An 18,402-nucleotide genomic window follows, 5' to 3' on the forward strand; every position below is an offset into this window, starting at 1 on the left:
CCGACCTGTTGTTTGGTGCATAAGCACACACAACAGTCAGAGTTTTCCTCTCTGCGATTTTAATACGCATTGAGGCGACCCTCTCATCCACCGGGACAAACTCCAACTGTACTGCCGCCAGCCGGGTTACGTGGGCTGCCCGGCCACCAGGCGCTCGCCGAGGGACGCTACCCCCAGGCCTGGCTCCAGGGGTAGGTCCCGGTGACCCTCTCCCGGGCAGGGTACACGATGTTTTGCGTCCGTTTTTCATGGAGGTTTTTGGATCGAGTTAGTCTGGGTCTTCACTCCAGACCTCTTCGCCCTGGGAGACCCTACCAGGAGCATGTTGCTCCCGACGACTTAGCTCTGAAGATCCTTAGACCACACAAGCCCTTCCGCCACGACAAGGCCCCGATCCAGGAAGGGTATAAGTAATAAATAAAAATAAATTAGACCAAAATAAATGAGTTTATGCCTTTAGGGAGGGGTGAAAGTGCCCCCCTGTAAAAGAAATAGGTGCACTGGATTTCTAACACAAGACGAAACGGGAGCATCACTGCAAAACTCAATGCAGCTCAATAATCGTTTTATCTCAGTTATCTTGTTTTCATAATGGTTGGAAGCCAAACTCGTAATTAATAATTAATAATTCAATTAATTGCCCAGCCCTATCATGGTGTTCATATGGGTTTTTTTTTTCTTAGAGCTTCAGGATGGTCCCATGGTATGAAGGGGAGCATCAGCTTTCAAATTGTGGAGAAATATCATAGATCAGAAACTGTCTGCTGTTGCCTGGTGATGCTGAACCGTGTTTCTAATGTTTGTGAATTCTGTTCGGCTTCCAGGAGCAGGAACTGTACCAGAGAGAGGGGCTGGGAGTGAACGAAGTGAAATACGTCGACAATCAGGACTGCATAGGTCTGTATTCCTCTTCCACGCACACTGTACAGCTAATAAAGTTAGTTCTGATGTATAAATAGGAATGCTAAATCAGGTATGGACGTTTTTGACGTTAGCGCATGCTTTAAAGCTTATTTTGTGGTTGCTATGGAGGAGTAAGAGCCTGCAAATTCCATTTTGCAGATAATCCTAATTTAAATCTCCATTGGATGTTAACTTGAATAATCCGCGTATGTTAAAAAGGTTGATGTGATTGACAAGGATTTGCATTTGCCAATGTAAAACTTAATGCCATGATAATTACCTTTGACAGTTTTGATATCATGATGTGTTAAGACAAAAATACATACAGTCATATGCAAAAGTTTGAATACTTTAACTAATAGCTAATTTTTTATTCATTTTCTAAGTTAACACACCCTCTACAGAGAACTGAAATATGGCAAGTTTGAGTTAGGGCTGAAAGATTATTCATTTTTATATCGAAATCACAATTTAAGAAATTACGAAATTATGAAATCGTAATTTTTTTTTTATGTAGCCTACATGGTTAAAAAAGACAGTTCTTCAAGGTTCTTAAAAAAGATGGTTCTTTAGTAAAGACAGTTGTTCTATATAGAACCATGAAAAATCAACAACCCATTTGCAGGCTTAAATGGTTCTTTGCATGGTAAACCATATACAATCATATACAACACACTCTCTGTAAATCTAAAGAACCATTTCACCATACAAAGAACTTTTTAAGCATGCAAATGGGTTGTTGACTGTTTATGGCTCTATATAGAACCATTTTCTTTACTAGAGAACCCTTGAACAACATTTTTTAAGTGTGTACGTTAGCAAAAGCGTTGTTTTAAGAGAGGAAATTGAAATGCCTGTAGAAGAGTTAGACCAATCAGAGACAAACAAACCTCCATATGTTGTGACATCACCACCACAACTTACTGGCAGTTTGGCACACTACACTCAGGAGTCAAGCCTCAAGACAAAAGGCAATTTAAATCGCAGGCACCATATTAGTCTGAACAGTCGCAATTAGATATTTTCCCCAAATCGTTCAGCCCCAATTTTAGTGCACAGTTTCTATTAATTTGAGATTTATTTGAGTTGTGGTCCTTTCACGCCGCAACCTTGCGTCTTGTGTTGAGGAGAATTGGAGTTTTCTGCTTTGCTTCTTCTTTTGTTAGTTGCTCAGTTGTTGATTTATCCATTGTTCTCCAGCAAGCAGCGTAGTCTGCTGGCGTCCACTAAGCTGTTACTGGTGACTTCGGTGTGCCTGGCTTGTATAAGTGATGCTACAAACAGGTGATAAACAAATTCACAGCATGGCAGTAGATGGAAATAACTTATCAAGAGAACCATTATTGAAAGCTGCCATTTAAAGCTGTGTTTGAATGAGAGGGCTACATAGTGGCGGAGTCATAGCAACAGCCCGGATGGCTCAAATGGTCAGTCTATAAAAAATGGCGTTAATTACCCACGTTAATGTGTTATTAACCCCCGTCACTGTTTTTAATACATTGTATGAAATGAATGTTGCTCTCCTGGAGACGCAGCACAACACAGTACCTGTAATGTGATTATGCATTACTTTGTTCAGCTGGCCTTGAATGTTGTGCTATACCGTATTATGGAATATGGACATATGGATACAAGAATTTCTCACTTGAAACAGATGCCTGGTTGTTTTTATGTGTGTGTTATGAGGCTGCTTTTGCATGGGATGGTAAACATCATGCTGGCTGAAGGTGGTCTGACTCTTGACCCCAAACTGCAGCATTAACGCCATTATGGCTGGAGGCATGAAGACAGACTGGCTGTGCAGCGGAGACCAAACAAATATAAGCACATAAACACATAAACACACACACACACACACACACACACACACACACACATGGCCCTGGGGGATGGAGAAATAAGTTATTACTGTGGCTGTTCCATAAATAAAGTGAAGGAAAAGGGTGGAGAAGGGTGAGGAGAAGAGTGGGAGAGAGGAGAGTGGAGAGAGGAGGATATGATGCAGATGCAGAAGCTTCTGCTGAAATTGTCTGTGTGTCTAACCTGTGAGTCTGTCTGTGCTTCCTGTCTATACTGTCTGTCTGGGCTGACTCTCTGTCTGTCTGTCTACACTGTGGGGCTGCACAATAAATCGTTTGGTAAGCGTTATTGCAGTATTGGCCTTTGCAATATCAAGTGACCCCTGTGACCAGTCGTAGTGTTTTTCACTGTGTGCAGTGAGTATTCTGACCGATTTACAGTGTTAAAAGTGAGTTATTTTGAACAATATAATACAAACCAGTGTTTAACTGTGTCACATTGTTTCTCCAGTGCATTTTAATATATCACCTTATGTAAAATCTGTCTGTCTGCGCTGTCTGTCTACAGTATCTTCACTGTCTGTCTACACTGTCTGTCTACATTGACTTCCTGTCTATACTGTCTATCTGCACTGTCTACACCATCTGTCTGCACTGTCTACACAGTCTGTCTTCAGTGTCTACACTGTCTGTCTCTCTGCACTGTCTGCACTGTCTATGCTGTCTGTCTGTCTTCACTGTCTACACTGTCTGTCTGTCTATCTTCAGTGTCTACACTGTCTGTCTCACTGCACTGTCTACACTGTCTCTCTGCATTGTCTGCACTGTCTGTCTTCAGTGCCTACACCGTATGTGTCTACACTGTTGTCTGTCTTCAGTGTCTTTACTGTCTGTCTCTCTACACTGTCTGCACTGTCTAGACTGTCTGTCTCTCTTCAATGTCTACACTGTCTGTCTCTCTACACTCTCTAAGCTGTGTCTCTCTACACTGTCTGCACTGCCTACCCTGCCTGTCTGTCTTCATTGTCTACGCTGTCCGTCTCTCTACACTGTCTGCACTGTCCACAATGTCTGTCTTCAGTGTCTACACTGTATGTCTCTACACTGTCTGCACTGTCTGTCTGTCTTCAGTGTCTTTACTGTCTGTCTCTCTACACTGTCTATCTCTCTATACTGTCTACCCTGTCTGTCTTCATTGTCTACACTGTCTGTCTGTCTTCAGTGTCTACGCTGTCTGTCTCTACGCTGTCTTCACTGTCTACACTGTCTGTCTGTCTGTCTGTCCTCACGGTCTACCTTGTCTGTCTTCAGTGTCTCCACTATCTCTCTCTCCACACTGTCTACACTGTCTGTCTGTCTTTAGTGTCTTCAGTGTCTCTCTGCACTGAGTACCCTGTCTGTCTGTCTTCAGTGTCTACACTGTCTGTGTACACCATCTCCAGTGTCTGCCCACAGTGTCTCCACTGACCATCTACGCTGACTCTCTAGACCGTCTCTGCACTGTCTACACCGTCTGTCTGCAGTGTTTACCTGTCTACACTGTCTGCATTGTATATCTGCATAGTCTGTATGTGTAAACTGTCTGCACTGTCTGTTTGCAGTAACTACATTATCTATCTACACTGTCTGTCTGTCTGTCTACACTATCATGTCATTCTGTCTCTCACCTCCTCTTCTGCTGTCCGGCCTGTAGTGAGTGTGTGTTTGTGTGAGTATGTGTGTGTGACTCGTGCCTTCTGTTCTCTCGCAATGAGAAGACAGTGAGCAACTCGTCAGCCCTTTTCCAGTAAAGGAGCTCCAGCTCCTGCAGGCAGACATTCTGTCATACATGCACACAGTCCACACACGCACAGTGCCTCTCGCCCTTCAGCACCTGTCCACCTCCCAAGACCATTCTGTGATTTCCAGTCTGAGCTGCACTCCAAATAAATCACTCCCCGAGGGGGACGACAGCATTTTCATTCAAACTTCTTCCATTGTTTGTGTCTTTGGAAAAGCCAAAACACTGCCAAGATAGTTTGGCCACTTTTCAGACAAGTTGTATTTCATCAGTTCAGGAGAAGCTTAGCAGAACGCTCCAGACTCGAGTATCGTAACGTGTTATTATCCTTCAAGAGGTTTATGGCTTGTCTGTTTTTGAATAATTGCCGTGTTCTTGACCGCAGACTGAGTGGGCAATTTAATGGGTAGGTGATATAAAAATAAAAAGCAGAGTGTCTCCTGGAACATGAGATGTTTGCTCTTTTGTCAGTTAAGAAGAGGCTTGTACTTATATTTCAGTTTCTCACCAACAGATTAGCAGAAAACCAGCCTGAAGTAAAACACATTACTTCAATTAAATAAAGTTGTCAAACCTGTAATTTGTTTGTCAATTTCTCTATTCATATGTACAAATATGAATTATTATTGTTAGCAACCAAAACAATTCCATTTCCGTCTAAAACTGACGAATCACACATTGATTTCTGTGGACTGTCATAACCGCTATGAGAGCTTAACAGTTATCTTCAAATTACATTGCTAGTAGCAATCACTGGGGTCCAAGCACAGGAGCCAGTAGAACACAAATGATGGGCAAATGATGGGCAGAGAATCTGAAGGCCATAATAAGGTAGATCAGCTAGGGTTGGTGCTGAAGTCTGCTGAAAGGTAGATCTCCAGGAGTGGGGGTGGTGACCACTGTCCTATGGCATTGCTCAAATAACACTGCTTTTTTTTTTTGCTTTGTATTAAAATAAGAGTGTACATGCAACAAAGTAAGCAGCTTAGTTACTAGTAAGCAAGCAAGCAAAGTTTATTTATATACCGCTTTTTACAACAGGTGTTGTCACAAAGCAGCTTTACAAGGAAATCAGCATTACTACTATATTCATGTCGCCTATTTTCTTGTCTGTTCATGTTGTTACATTTGGAATGCTTTGTTTTGCTGTCTGTCCTATATTCTCAATTATGAGACATGGCTGCTTTTTTTTGGGGTGCAGTGAGTGAGCGTCCTCACCGTGAGCTCTGTTATCGTAGCATTCTAATTTGTACTGACAGCTGGACCGCTACTGTGCGTAGAGCTAACTTTCACGTTCATAATTAGATGTTTCATACTCCACTGCCCTCGGCTATACATAGAGCACAGCTTGATTCAAACCCAGCTCGCGTAGAAAATGCCAGCCAGCAGTGTTTGGGCCTAAGACCTGGGTGTGGGTGAATTCCTCTGATTTATTTCAAAATTTCTGCATAATTCAGTGATTAAGATGTAAATAAAATATTTTTTTGCAGAGTGATTTGGTTAAAGTGGTTCAATGTGGAGAAACTTCACAGACTCAAATTTCTTTGCAGTGGTGGTGATAGAAACCTCAGTGTTTACAGCACAAATAAAGCCATTTTGTTTATATTTCAGTATATATTTTTATATAGACCAGTGAAGCTGCACACTTCTGAGTTTTAATATGTTGTGTAAAAAATGGTAAATAATGATGAAATATGTTTTTTGGGTACTGTATTACCTTATAGCACCCTGCATGTATGTTTCCCTGAATGGATTAAAAAAAATCTACATTTTAGACCAAAATTATCTTAAAACTTTTGTAAAACAGTGTCTCAGGCATTAGTCAGTATATTCATTATCATTTCATGTAATAACTTTCTGTGAGGGAGCTTTTAGAGGCATTAAACTCTTCAGACGTCTGGTTCCTATGACCACCACTGTAAACAATTCTGATAAGTTTGGTAAGACAGCTGTAAGAGAGGGCAGGACTGGAGGCGGTGACCAGGAGGCAGGAGCTCGGGATTCATGCATCGTCCACCACCACCCCTCACCGATCTCTAACCGCTGTCATCGCAAGGTTTCCTCTGTGCTCAGTGTTCGAGTCCCACCTTCCTGACGGCTCTTGCAGCCATCATTGGGGCCTGGGGGTGGTTCTGTCCATCCTTCCACTCTGAGAAGAAAACTCAACACTATGAGTCTGAAAGGATGTGTAGTTGTCAAGAAGACATTGCTGAAGGGAAAAAACCTTGCAAACCAAGCAAAGAAGGTGGTAGTGTTTTCAGAAAAATGGACTGACCACCCCAGAGTTCAGACCACATCACTGAATGTGTTTTTTTTTTTTGTCCTATTGGTGAAGAAAACTCATATTTAATGGCCATTTTGACTGGAAATAAAATAAATAGATGATGGTGTTGAACTCATGCACAGTACTGTAGATCCTTACTGATCTTATTGATAAGTAGTAGCTACAATAAATTACTTTATGAATACTATAAAAGTAGTATGTAAGGCAGTGGTCACCAGCCCTCCTCCTGGAGATCTGCTTTCCTGTAGAGTTCAGTTCCAACCTGCATTAACCCCTCTTACTTAACACTAACGCATCTAGTTGAGCCATTCAAGAACTTCTGAAGAAGTTTGTTAGCTGGAGCAGATGAGGCATATGGTTGGAGCTAGACACCGCAGGAAGGTAGATCTCCAGGACCAGGCTTGGTGACCACTGATGTAAGGTGTGTAGTTGTGAGAGTGAAGAGTTGAACCTGTCGACAAGTCCTTAGAGTTTAAGGGGAGCGTAAAAGACCCTTGGATCAAGCAGAAGAAAGATCTCTGAGATAGGCCAGTGAATACTGTTTAGAGTTGTTTAGACAACTGTAAGAACAAAAGGTCTACATTACTACACAGTAGACTTACGTGGAATGTTGTGTGTGTGTGTGTGTTTCAGACCTGGTGGAGGCAAAGCTAGTGGGCATCTTGGACATTCTGGATGAAGAGAACCGTCTACCTCAACCGAGCGACCAGCACTTTACCGAGACAGTCCACAACAAGCACAAAAACCACTTCCGCTTGACTGTGAGTGCCTGTGGAGCTGTCATAGCCAATAACCCAGAGCTGAAGCAGTCATTTTGTCCTGATTCTGTTCATTGGAATATTCTGGTGAAAATTCAGATCCTAAATGTAGTCCATGGCTGTGATTTACATGCTAAGATTTTTGCCAATCTGATTGAATACATTCCGATTCTAGATTAAGACTGAGGTGTTTATCTGCTCACTGTACTCCACAATCTGATGGAAATCTCAGTTTGCATGCTCACCACAAGCAATGCAAGTAACTGCAAAATTACGTGCATACGTAGAGCACCACTTAGTGTAGACGTTACCATGACAACGAACATCACATGAGTCCAGTCAGAGTGAGATGAGCAGCAGTGAGCAGTGCTTGTGTTTTTAATTACTTTAAATTTATCTCAGACTCAGGAAAACGTCCTTCACATGTACGTATTAAAGAAGGCCGAGAGGAAGACGTCGTGTTCTGAGACACATAAGCTGGACGCTCGTCCCACCGCCTTCTTTTAAAGATCAGAGCATAAACTTTGTCTGCCCTGCAGACCAGTTTCTTCTCCCGCCATGTTGGACGTTATAAACTTTCGCTATGACACGACGCACATGATCAGAACGTGCTTAAAATTCCGATTGGGAATGTAATCAGATACAGGCATTTACACGGATGTTATTCTTCTATTTAACGGATTATTTACAGGATTACCCACCTCGTTCAATCAGATACAAATTGTATTCCGAATGGCCTCAATTGGACTAGTCTATTCTGATTAAGGTGTATACATAGTCTGTTCCGATTAAGCTATTAGTCAGATTATTAACGGATTATCAGGCTGCATGTAAACGTGACTGTGGAATGGTCCTGTATGTATGTGCGTAATTTTGGATCTGATTATTTGTAGTGAGCACGTAAACAGAGATTTTCCATCACAATGTTGAGTAGAGTGCATATAAACACCTCAGTCTTAATCTAGAATCGGAACGTATTCAGTCAGATTGGCAAAAATCTTTGAATATAAGCAATAATTTTTTTGTGAACATTGCTTATTGCCCCTTAACAAGTGATGGAAGATCATATTGCAGCAGTTGGCATTATGTAATGCCTCAGCGGACATTCGGAAGACGTCTGTTTAAACTCCCTTAAGCGGCTTCACTGAGTGAAGTTGCGTTCCGTTTAATCTCTATGAGTAGAATGTAAAATGAATTTGAGCTTAACGTTTATTGCGACTGTTCTGTGACACGTTCTCTGTGGTATTTAACGCAGTGTTGTACGACGCGGCCGGTGTGTGTGTTTACAAAACTCCCCTGTCTGCCCTTTCAGGTCCCCAGGAAGTCAAAGCTGACGGTACACAGGAATGTGAGGGATGATGAAGGATTTATCATCAGACATTTTGCAGGAGCAGTTTGTTATGAGACTGTAAGTACACACACACACACACACACACACACACACACACACACACACACACACACACGCCTGTGTGTCCTGAAAGGTGCTGAATGTCAGCGCTGCTGTTTTCACCTTCATCCAGCCGTTTAGTAACCTGTCTTTCGCTCTTCTGCTCTGAGAATAAATGTGTTGTTGCTCCTCTGAGCTTCCGCTCAGCCTGAGCCTTCGCTCAGAGGATGAGTGACAGAGAATGAATAAATAAATGAATGTGAGAATGAATGAATGTCTGTGCAGTTATAGAGTAGATTGAGATCAATGCTACTGTAGTGGATGGTGGTTCAAGTGTCTTGAAAAAGATGAATCAATACGATTGTTTAGTTAAAATCCACTAAAAAGTGTTTCTTTATTTCTTTCCTTGTCTCTCTTTTGATTTTTCTTTCTTTGTTTTTTCTTGTTTGTGTTCCTGTTTTCTTATTCATTCTTTTGTTTGTTTTGTCTTCCTCTGTTTTGTTTCTTTCCTTCTTTCGTCCTTTCTTTCTTGCTTTCTCTCTTCCTTTTCATTGTCTTTCTTTTTTTTTTCTTCTTTGTGTTCCTTTTTTCTCATTCATTCTTTTGTTTGTTCTGTCTTTCTCTGTTTTCTTTCTTCCTTTCTTTCTTTCTTTCTTTCTTTCTTTCTTTCTTTCTTTCTTTCTTCCTTTTTTGTGTTCTTTCTCATTAATTCTTTTTTTCTGTCTTTCTTCTTTCTTTTCTTTTTTTTACTTTTCTTTCTTTCCTCTTTTTCTCCTTCTCTTTGTTTTCTCTTATTTCTCTCACTATTTATCCTTCTCTCTTCTCTCTTGTCTCCACTTTTTCCTTTTCTTTTTCTTCTTTCTTTTTCTTTTTCTGTTTTCTTCTGTCTCTCTTACTATTTGTCTTTCTCTTTTCTCTGTCTTGTTTTTCCTTTTCTTTTTCTCTTTTTCTGATTCTTTTTTTTATTCTTTCTTTTTCTCTTTTTTCTTTCTTTTTCTTTCTTTCTTGCTTTGTCATTCTTTCTTTCTTTCCTCTTTTTTCTTTTTCTCTCTCTTTCTTCTTCTTGTTTCTTTTTCATTCTTTCTTTCCTTTTCTCTCTCTCTCTCTCTCTCTCTCTCTCTCTCTCTCTCTCTCTCTCAGATTGACTTTGTGGAGAAGAATAATGACGCTCTGCACATGTCTCTGGAGAGTCTCGTGAGCGAGTCTAAAGATCAGTTCATTCGAGAACTCTTCGAGAACTCCATCAACTCCAAAGATGTCAAGCAGAAAGCTGGTAAACTCGGCTTCATCAGTGTGGGCAACAAGTTCAAGGTGAGCCAAAAAAAAGTTCGCATCTGCACATCTGAATAGTCTGTTTAAACTTTAGAACCCACAACCAGGTGAGAACTGTTCTTTCATCTCAGTGCTTATTTAAAATGGAAATATCAAACACAAAAACTGCTTTTGTTCCAAAACACGACATGTTCCAGATTTGAAATGCGCTGGAAGAAAGCCAAGTCATTTTCATTTTTAATTCAGGCTGCCTGTGAAAACAGCAGAATGAACAACTTTACTGATTCAGTAGATGTGCAGGGCCAAACACTTGTACATCTAAACGAGTGTATGTTTACACTCATTGTTTATCTCATAATCGTCTCATCTCATAAGACAGTTTGATCTAAAGACACTTAAATGCTTAAAATGTGCAGAATCTTTCAGGGTGTCCTCCGCTGCAGGTTAAACTGGTAGTTTTTTGTGTCTGAGGAGTCTTGAGTAACAGAGGCTGCCCCTTCAGATGAGTCAGCACTAACACTAGAGCTAACCAGTGCAGCTGTAGATGACTTAGTGATGTAGTGATGACTTCTACACAGCATCTTTTCTTCTCAGTGGATGATGAGCTAAAGTTAGTTTGTCAAAAACTAGAGAACAGATAATAATTCTCTTCTTTCTCAGTCATGTCCTTAACAACGTCCTTGACAACACGCCCACATTAAGGCACTGTAGTTTCTTAATAGCAGCAGGTAATATATTTACCTACACTACTGTTTGACAGTTTGGAATCACTGTTTTTAATAATATTAGTACAGTTTAAGTTTATAAACAAATTCATGTTTCAAATAATTAGTTTTAAATTAGCTGTAAGAAAATTTAGATGAGGCCAGAATGAAGAAGATGCTAAAATGACTGAGAAAGCAGTGTAGCATGAAGGATAAAGTTATAATAAAAAATTATACAAACCTTCTATAATTATGTTTTGAATGTGTTTTATTAATCTCCAGAGTTGATCATATTTCAAAATCTCAAGGCAGATACCTTGACAAAATAATGAATGCAAAGAATAACAATTGCGTATATTATTTCTCTTTTTATTCATATTGTGCTCACAGAGTTATTCATAAGTTATCCAAAAACACCTTTCAGTGAGCAGTTTGTCATATTTAAATTAAACCTAAGCTTTGTATATAGAATAAGAGAAATTGTTAATATGGTAAGTGATTTCAGACTTTTGAGCACTAGTGTACACCTAAAATATTACATTTAACTTGTAGTTAATGTGTTCAGACAGCCTGTTTTTGGTAAACAACAAAAACTCTATTTGTGTTATTTCATAGCTGTGATCTTAATATTATTTTCAAATGTGTAAAATAGTAAAATAATACAGGAAGCTCTTCTATGAGTAAGTAAGTGTGTCCAGACTTTGGACTGTATATAATGTGCCGTATGTGGACCATTCTACCAAATTGGTACAAAGTCAGAATTCAAAACACATTTGGGACTTTAGACTAAAATCCTTTTGTTTTGAGTGACCCTGTGCCTTAATTATGTTTATTTTACTAAAACAAATGATTAAACATTCCATTTTGTCACTACCAAAACAATCATAACACTACAACTGTCACTTGGTTGTGACAGTTTTAGCTAATTTTGAGCAGAACTGGGTTTAAATAGATCAAAATATAGTCCTTGTAAATAGATAATATTTGAATACGTAATTTTTTATTATTATTTTTATTTTTTTTTAATGTGGGACCGCAGGTTGAGCTAATTCAGTGGAATGGTCCATATAATACAGTTAGATTCATGTTCTCGGTCAATGGCAGTGTCGGTTAAGTGGATATGTAGTGCGCTAATGCACAGCTAGTACCCAGTCTACTTAAGCACACACGACTATGGATGAGATATAAAACTCAAGTGGGAGTAAATGTAGAGCGTAGAGTGGATGTACGCTGGATTGGGCCGGTCTGTACTGAATGTTCCTTCACAGCAGATGCGTTTTCTGTGTCTCTCTCTGTCCTGTGGTTCTGAGGAGGACTGTATGTGTATGTATGTGTCTCCTTCCTGCTCTTTTCCTTTATCTTTTCTCCTGTTCCCTTTCTCTCACTCACTCTGTCTCTCCATCCCTCCCTTGTGATTTGTGCTGGATGAAAAGGGAGGATAGAGAGATGAACTAAAGGGTGAGGGAACCTTTAGTGTTTTTTTTCTTTCCCTTTTTACTGTTTTAGTAAGGCTGAGCCATCTGACCTGGAGTGTCTTCGTGCTGCACATTCACATTATACTTACTGGACACTTAGAAACACAGACTTTATACCTGCACTCACTGGCCATTTTATTAAAAACACTGACCCTGTACTTTCCCTCACTGGCCATTTTAGTAGAAACACCAACCTTGTACGTCCACTCACTGGCCAATTTATTAGAAACACTGACCCTGTGCTTTCCCTCACTGGCCACTTAATTAGAAACATCAACCTTGTGTGTCCACTCCCTGGCCACTTTATTAGAAACACCAACCTTGTATGTCCACTCCCTGGCCACTATATTAAAAACACTGACCCTGTACATTCCACTCACTGGCCACTTTATTAGAAACACTGACCCGGTGCTTTTGCTCGCTGGCCATTTTATTAGAAACACCAACCTTGTACGTCCACTCACTGGCCAATTTATTAGAAACACTAACCTTGTATGTCCACTCACTGGCCACTATATTAGAAACACTGATCCTGTACTTTCCCTCACTGGCCACTTTATTAGAAACATTAACCTTATACTTCCCCTCACTGGCCACTTTATTAGAAACAGTGACCCTGTACTTTGCACTCACTGGCCACTTTATTAGGAACACTTGTCCTTCCTGTCACTGGCCAATTTATTAGAGACGCCAACTTTGCACTTCCACTCCCCGGCCATTTAATTGGAAACACCTACCTTGTACTTCCAGTCACTGGCCACTAGAAATGCTGACCCTGTACTTTTCCCTTACTGGTCACTTAATTAGAAACACCAACCTTGTATGTCCACTCACTAGCCACTCACTTTTTTTTTTTTTCCCAAAACACTGGCCTTATACTTCCCCTCACTGGCCACTTTATTAGAAACACTGGCCTTGTGCTTTCACTTACTGGCCATTTATTAGAAACAGACTGTAGCCCATCTGTTGTCATTTGCAGTTTGTCAGCCACCCTCTGACTCATTCATCATTGGTCATTTTCTGACCACATGGCTTTTGTTGACCACATGTAATTTATGAGGTGGGCCATTGCAGTTGCACAAGTTGGTGCCACTGCTTTAGAGTGGTATGACTCTCCTAAATATTGAGCCAAATTGGCCTTGTGGTCAGATGATTCCCACTGATGAAGGCTAGAGGATTGCAAACATATTGCTCATCAACATAGGTGTTTCTGATAAAGTGGCCAGTCAGTGTAATTTGAGTTTGGTGTGGGATAATCCTTTCAATAAAGTTCCTTTTTATTATTTGAAAGTATTTTTTTTCCTAAACAAACATCCAGTTCTGTTTCAGTAATATCTCTCTGTAGTGCCGCCTTTATTAAAAAAGAAAAACATAAGAAAAAAAAAACAGAAATAAGGCCTCTGCTGTACGACAGGTCAGTGTATTTGTGCTCCGCAGGCTGATAAGTAGTGCTGCTTTAATAATGACATCATATATTACCCAAATCAGCGTGGATCTGGGCTTTCTGCTGCCCGCAGTGACCTGTCCCAGACTATCTCATAATCTGAGGCTGTAGAGGAACGAGAGAAGGAGAAAGAGGGGACGAAGAGAGAGAGAGAGAGAGAGAAAGAGATGCTATCCTCTGTCTTTCCATGTGCAGTGAGATGCATATGAATGTAGTATCCTTGGATGCGGTATCCGTGGAGACGGTGGCCTAAAAGCAGTTATCCGTCAGGTATCCCACAATGCATCGCTCACGCACGTTTGTGCATCGTGTATCTGTCTGCATGGCGTTCCTCAGCAGCCGTGTGGAGGAAACACTCAGCTCCTGCTCTGCCTTCCTTTCTGTTTGCCTGTCTGTCTTCTCTTTTCACTGTCCAGTCTGTCTGTTTCCTGTCTGTCCTACTGTGTGGATGTGTTTGGCTATCTGTGTTTGTACTGAAACACGTGAGCTGTGCTGCACAATCGATTTAACACCCTTGTGCTGGAGGATTGTGTTGTGGGCGGCTTTAGGCTTTGAGAGTGGAAAAGGTAACACGCATGTCTTCATGTTTATGTCAATCTGGTCAAGTTGTGTCACTAAAAAGTGCTTTTTCTCTCTGTCTTTGACCTTTTGACCTGACAGACCCAGCTGAACATTCTTCTGGAGAAGCTGCGCAGCACGGTAATGTCAAAATCACTCAAATGTCTCAAATTACTCAAATATATGGAAGACCGGAGAGGTCAAGAGCTGTTGACAGTTGCCCACGCCCCAGTCACCGCCACTTGCCCAGCTACCGCCACTTGCCTTGGACTAGCTGCCCACGGTTTCTTCCTCAGCTCTGAGGGAGTTTTTCCTTGCCACTGTCGCCCCTGGCTTGCTCACTTGGAGGTTTTACATTTCATGTTGAAACTGTGTCCTTAATGGATTTCTGTCAAGCTGCTTTGTGACAACATCAGTTGTAAAAAGCGCTATACAAATAAATTTGACTTGACTTGTTGCTATAATTTTCTGGATTGTTTTCTTGAGATCACAAGATAATAACCTTGTTATCTCAAGAAAACAACTTTATCTTGAGATCACAAGATAGTTAACTCGTTATCTCAAGATAGCTTCGTTATCGTGAGATCCCTAGATAGTTAACTTGTTATCTCAAGATAACAATCCAGAAGATTATAACTACCTCATGGCCTCTCCGGACTTCCATACAAATGGGTCTAAGTGTATTAGCATGATCTGTTGTTGAGGCTCTTTGGTTGAAGCATTTATTTATCTTGAGATCACAAGATAATTAACTTGTTATCTCAAGAAAACAACTTTGTCTTGAGATCACAAGATAGCTTGTTATCTCAAGAAAACAACTTTATCGTGAGATCACAAGATAACTATCTTGAGATCGCCAGATAGTTAACTCAAAGTCTGTCGTTGAGGCTCTTTGTTCAAAGCATTTATTGATCTTGAGGTCACAAGATAATTAACTTATCTCGATAATAACTTCATCTTGACATCACAAGATATTTAACTCATTGTCTCAGGAAAACAACTCTGTAATCTTGAGATCACAAGATAGTTAACTCGTTATCTCAAGAAAACAAATTTGTTATCTTCACATTAAAGATAGCTAACTCGTCATCTTAAGAAAACAAATTTGCTATCTTGAGATCACAAGATAGTTAACTCATTATCTCAAGATAACAATCCAGAAGATTATAGCTACCTCATGGCTTCTCCGGACTTCTGCACAATTGGACCTAAATGTATTAGCATGATCTGTTATTGAGGCTCTGTGTTTGAAGCATTAATTTAGAGGGCTGGAAACGAGATCAGCGTGATTGACTGTCTTTAAATCTGTTGAGGTGATCTGTTGTTAATGTACAGCATCTGTTAGTCCTCTGGTTTGATTAATATGGCTCTGTCAGGCTTAGCCTAACTGAGCTAATCACTGTAATTGTAATGAATTGGCGTTAATTCAGCTCTGTTTTGTGTCTGCCTCCAGGGCTCCAGTTTCATCCGCTGCGTGAAGCCCAATCTGAAGATGGTCAGCCACCAGTTTGAAGGCGCTCAGATTCTCTCCCAGCTCCAGTGCTCAGGTCAGCGCTTCTTTACACGCGCTCTATTAGCCGCGCTCTGTTTTACACTCACTCTATTAGCGATCCGCCAATAACGCTGTTTCCTGCAAGCCAAGCCAAACTCGTTAGCTGACTTTATTTATTAATTAAGCTCCCGTCTTTATCGTCCTACACCGCTTAGTCTTTGACTCTTGAAGGCGATGCCCTTTAGATGACACTTGTTTAGGATAATGGGCGCGCCTCATCGCCAACAGAATAGCTTCATTATCTGCAAATTAAACTCTCATTCAGGGAGTTTGGAGAATCGATTTTTCTTCATTGGAGTTGCCATCGGCGCGACGTTCGCACAGGAGTCGATTTTGATCTCTGGTTTAATCACACAAGGCCTGTTTTATTGAAATGCATAGATAGAGTGCGCTGATATTGACTCTATTAAATTCCATTTAACTCAGCTCTGTTAACATCCCTGTTCCTCCTGACCCCTGTGAGATATTATTTGCAGCTCTGAGCAGTAGAGTTCTGGGAGGATTCCATAAAACAGGATTTCTCAGTAAGCTGGATAACTTAAGCTGAAAGTTTGGATTGCCCAATAGGAAACAGGGGTGGATTTAGTCATTCTGGGGCTTTAGGTAAAAGATGATGGGGGCCTCTGGATGAACATTCCTACAAATCAGTTGAGGCTCTGGCCTCCTGGGTGTCTAGACTTTTTTATCTTGGCAGGTGAACTCATCTTAAGTCTTTAGAAATGTTAAATTTGGTTGAATAATTTTAAAAATATTTAAGTTGTAACAATCATATTTTTAAACAAGCAACATATACATCTCTGCTACAAACGAACCCTTGAACTTTGTTTCTAGCACCTACTGTTCAGGTCCAATTCCACCCAAAATAACAGGTACCGCAGTGTTACTGTTTACCATATGGGTGGGTTCACTGTAACAGACAGATGGTTTGTTGTAACACTTGTTAGAAAAGTTGGATGAATTAGTGCAAACAAAGTGAGTTCAGTATAGTTCTATGTTGTGAAGAAACAAATATTTTTTCCAGCCATACTGAATTATATATTATCTATCTATAAGACACAGTTCAATCGATACACACATCAAATTATATATGAATACTCACATGAGACTATGTTCAAACAATGATGCATTTATTTTTCTCCAGTGAAGGACAGCAAATAAAAAATATCATACATTAGTAAAATATGACACATTGTTTCTGAATAACTGCAGCTTTACCAGCATTTAATGTCAATTTCGTTAATATACATATTCAAAACCAAAATACTGACATCTGAAAGACACTAATAAAGCAGAAGAAAATCCCTGTGTTCAGATGTTTCTCTTTCTCATTTTAAAATCTGTGTGAAACAAGTAAAACAAAAAGTTTCCTTTATTTGTCTTTGTTTACAAAAGGTGGCTCAGTTGTAACACTGTGTAACAGCTAAACCTGGATTACGGAGGCTGTACTTAAACCCAGCTAGCACTTGCTGTGAGCTTGTCAGCTGCTTCAAAATGGTGCTACGTTGTCAGCAACAAGATTGTGCTTACAGTATTGTGAAGTTGGACTTTGTGATTTACAACAGCAGCTTAGTAACCAGAAAAAAACTTGTGTTGAAAAAAATGACTTACATGCCCTGAAAACACTCTTTGGCACAGATCGGTTTAAAACGCTGGCGATTCGCTGTGAATTTTGGTGGGAGAATGTGGCTAGGAAATGTGGTAATGTGGCCAGAAGCTTATGCTGCTTGACCCTATATAACAACATAAAAAGTCTGTGTTTAATTGTGCCCCACGTTAGGTTGTTCCCCACACTCAGCTATATCTAGTGTTTCTCATTTTAAGATTATTATATGAATGTTATGTAATTACTGACCTTATTTTTTACTTAAATGATTGTATAAATTATCTCACTAAATAGGCAGATAATTTTGCTTGTTTTAAAAAATAACGGTCTATACGGTGGCTGAGAAGACTTGACAAACTGCAAATAAAATCAAGCTGCAAAACGCCAGAAAACACCCATCAAACTGACAACATGGGCTCTGCATTTTACAAACACACTGCAAATTCATAGACACTCTGCAAACTCTGCAAAGCACTTTCGTCAAAAGGCACACCTGAACTGCATTTTGGAAACGTGCTGCAAATACAGGCACTTTCATCAACAGGAGCGACATTTTACAAACGCACTGCAAATACAGAAAACAGATGCAGCTTCAGAAAAGCTGCAAAGCCAGTCACAACACAACGGAAATGAGCCACAACACAACGGAAATGTTTCTGGAAGACTCAAAGGGCTCAAAGGGGATGGAATATCTATAATGGAAAATCACTGACAGAAGTAGAGAAGACCACAGACACTCGGACAGTCACATCCCCAGTTTGGGGGTTAACCTCATGGTTAACCTGGCTGGCTAGTTCGCTACCTGACACGTCACAGCTCTGCTGTGGTAGTTTTCTGGTGTTACTAGTTAAACTCCTACAGTCACACTGTACAGCTAATT

General features: G+C 40.3%; 1 protein-coding gene across 2 annotated transcripts in view; it reads left to right on the forward strand.

Annotated features, from left to right (window-relative positions):
* The window catches only part of myo6a (myosin VIa), a 185,317-nt gene that overhangs the window by 108,101 nt on the left and 58,814 nt on the right, over positions 1 to 18,402 (forward strand). For both annotated transcript variants that reach the window (XM_036582362.1, XM_036582364.1), the window contains exons 15-20: positions 825 to 897; positions 7,400 to 7,527; positions 8,837 to 8,932; positions 10,055 to 10,225; positions 14,470 to 14,508; positions 15,821 to 15,914. In XM_036582362.1, the coding sequence (XP_036438255.1) occupies positions 825 to 897; positions 7,400 to 7,527; positions 8,837 to 8,932; positions 10,055 to 10,225; positions 14,470 to 14,508; positions 15,821 to 15,914 (601 nt within the window). The remainder of the gene's footprint in view (positions 1 to 824; positions 898 to 7,399; positions 7,528 to 8,836; positions 8,933 to 10,054; positions 10,226 to 14,469; positions 14,509 to 15,820; positions 15,915 to 18,402) is intronic.

Source organism: Colossoma macropomum, unplaced genomic scaffold, assembly GCF_904425465.1.
Source record: "Colossoma macropomum unplaced genomic scaffold, Colossoma_macropomum, whole genome shotgun sequence".
Taxonomy (NCBI): Eukaryota; Metazoa; Chordata; class Actinopteri; order Characiformes; family Serrasalmidae; genus Colossoma; species Colossoma macropomum.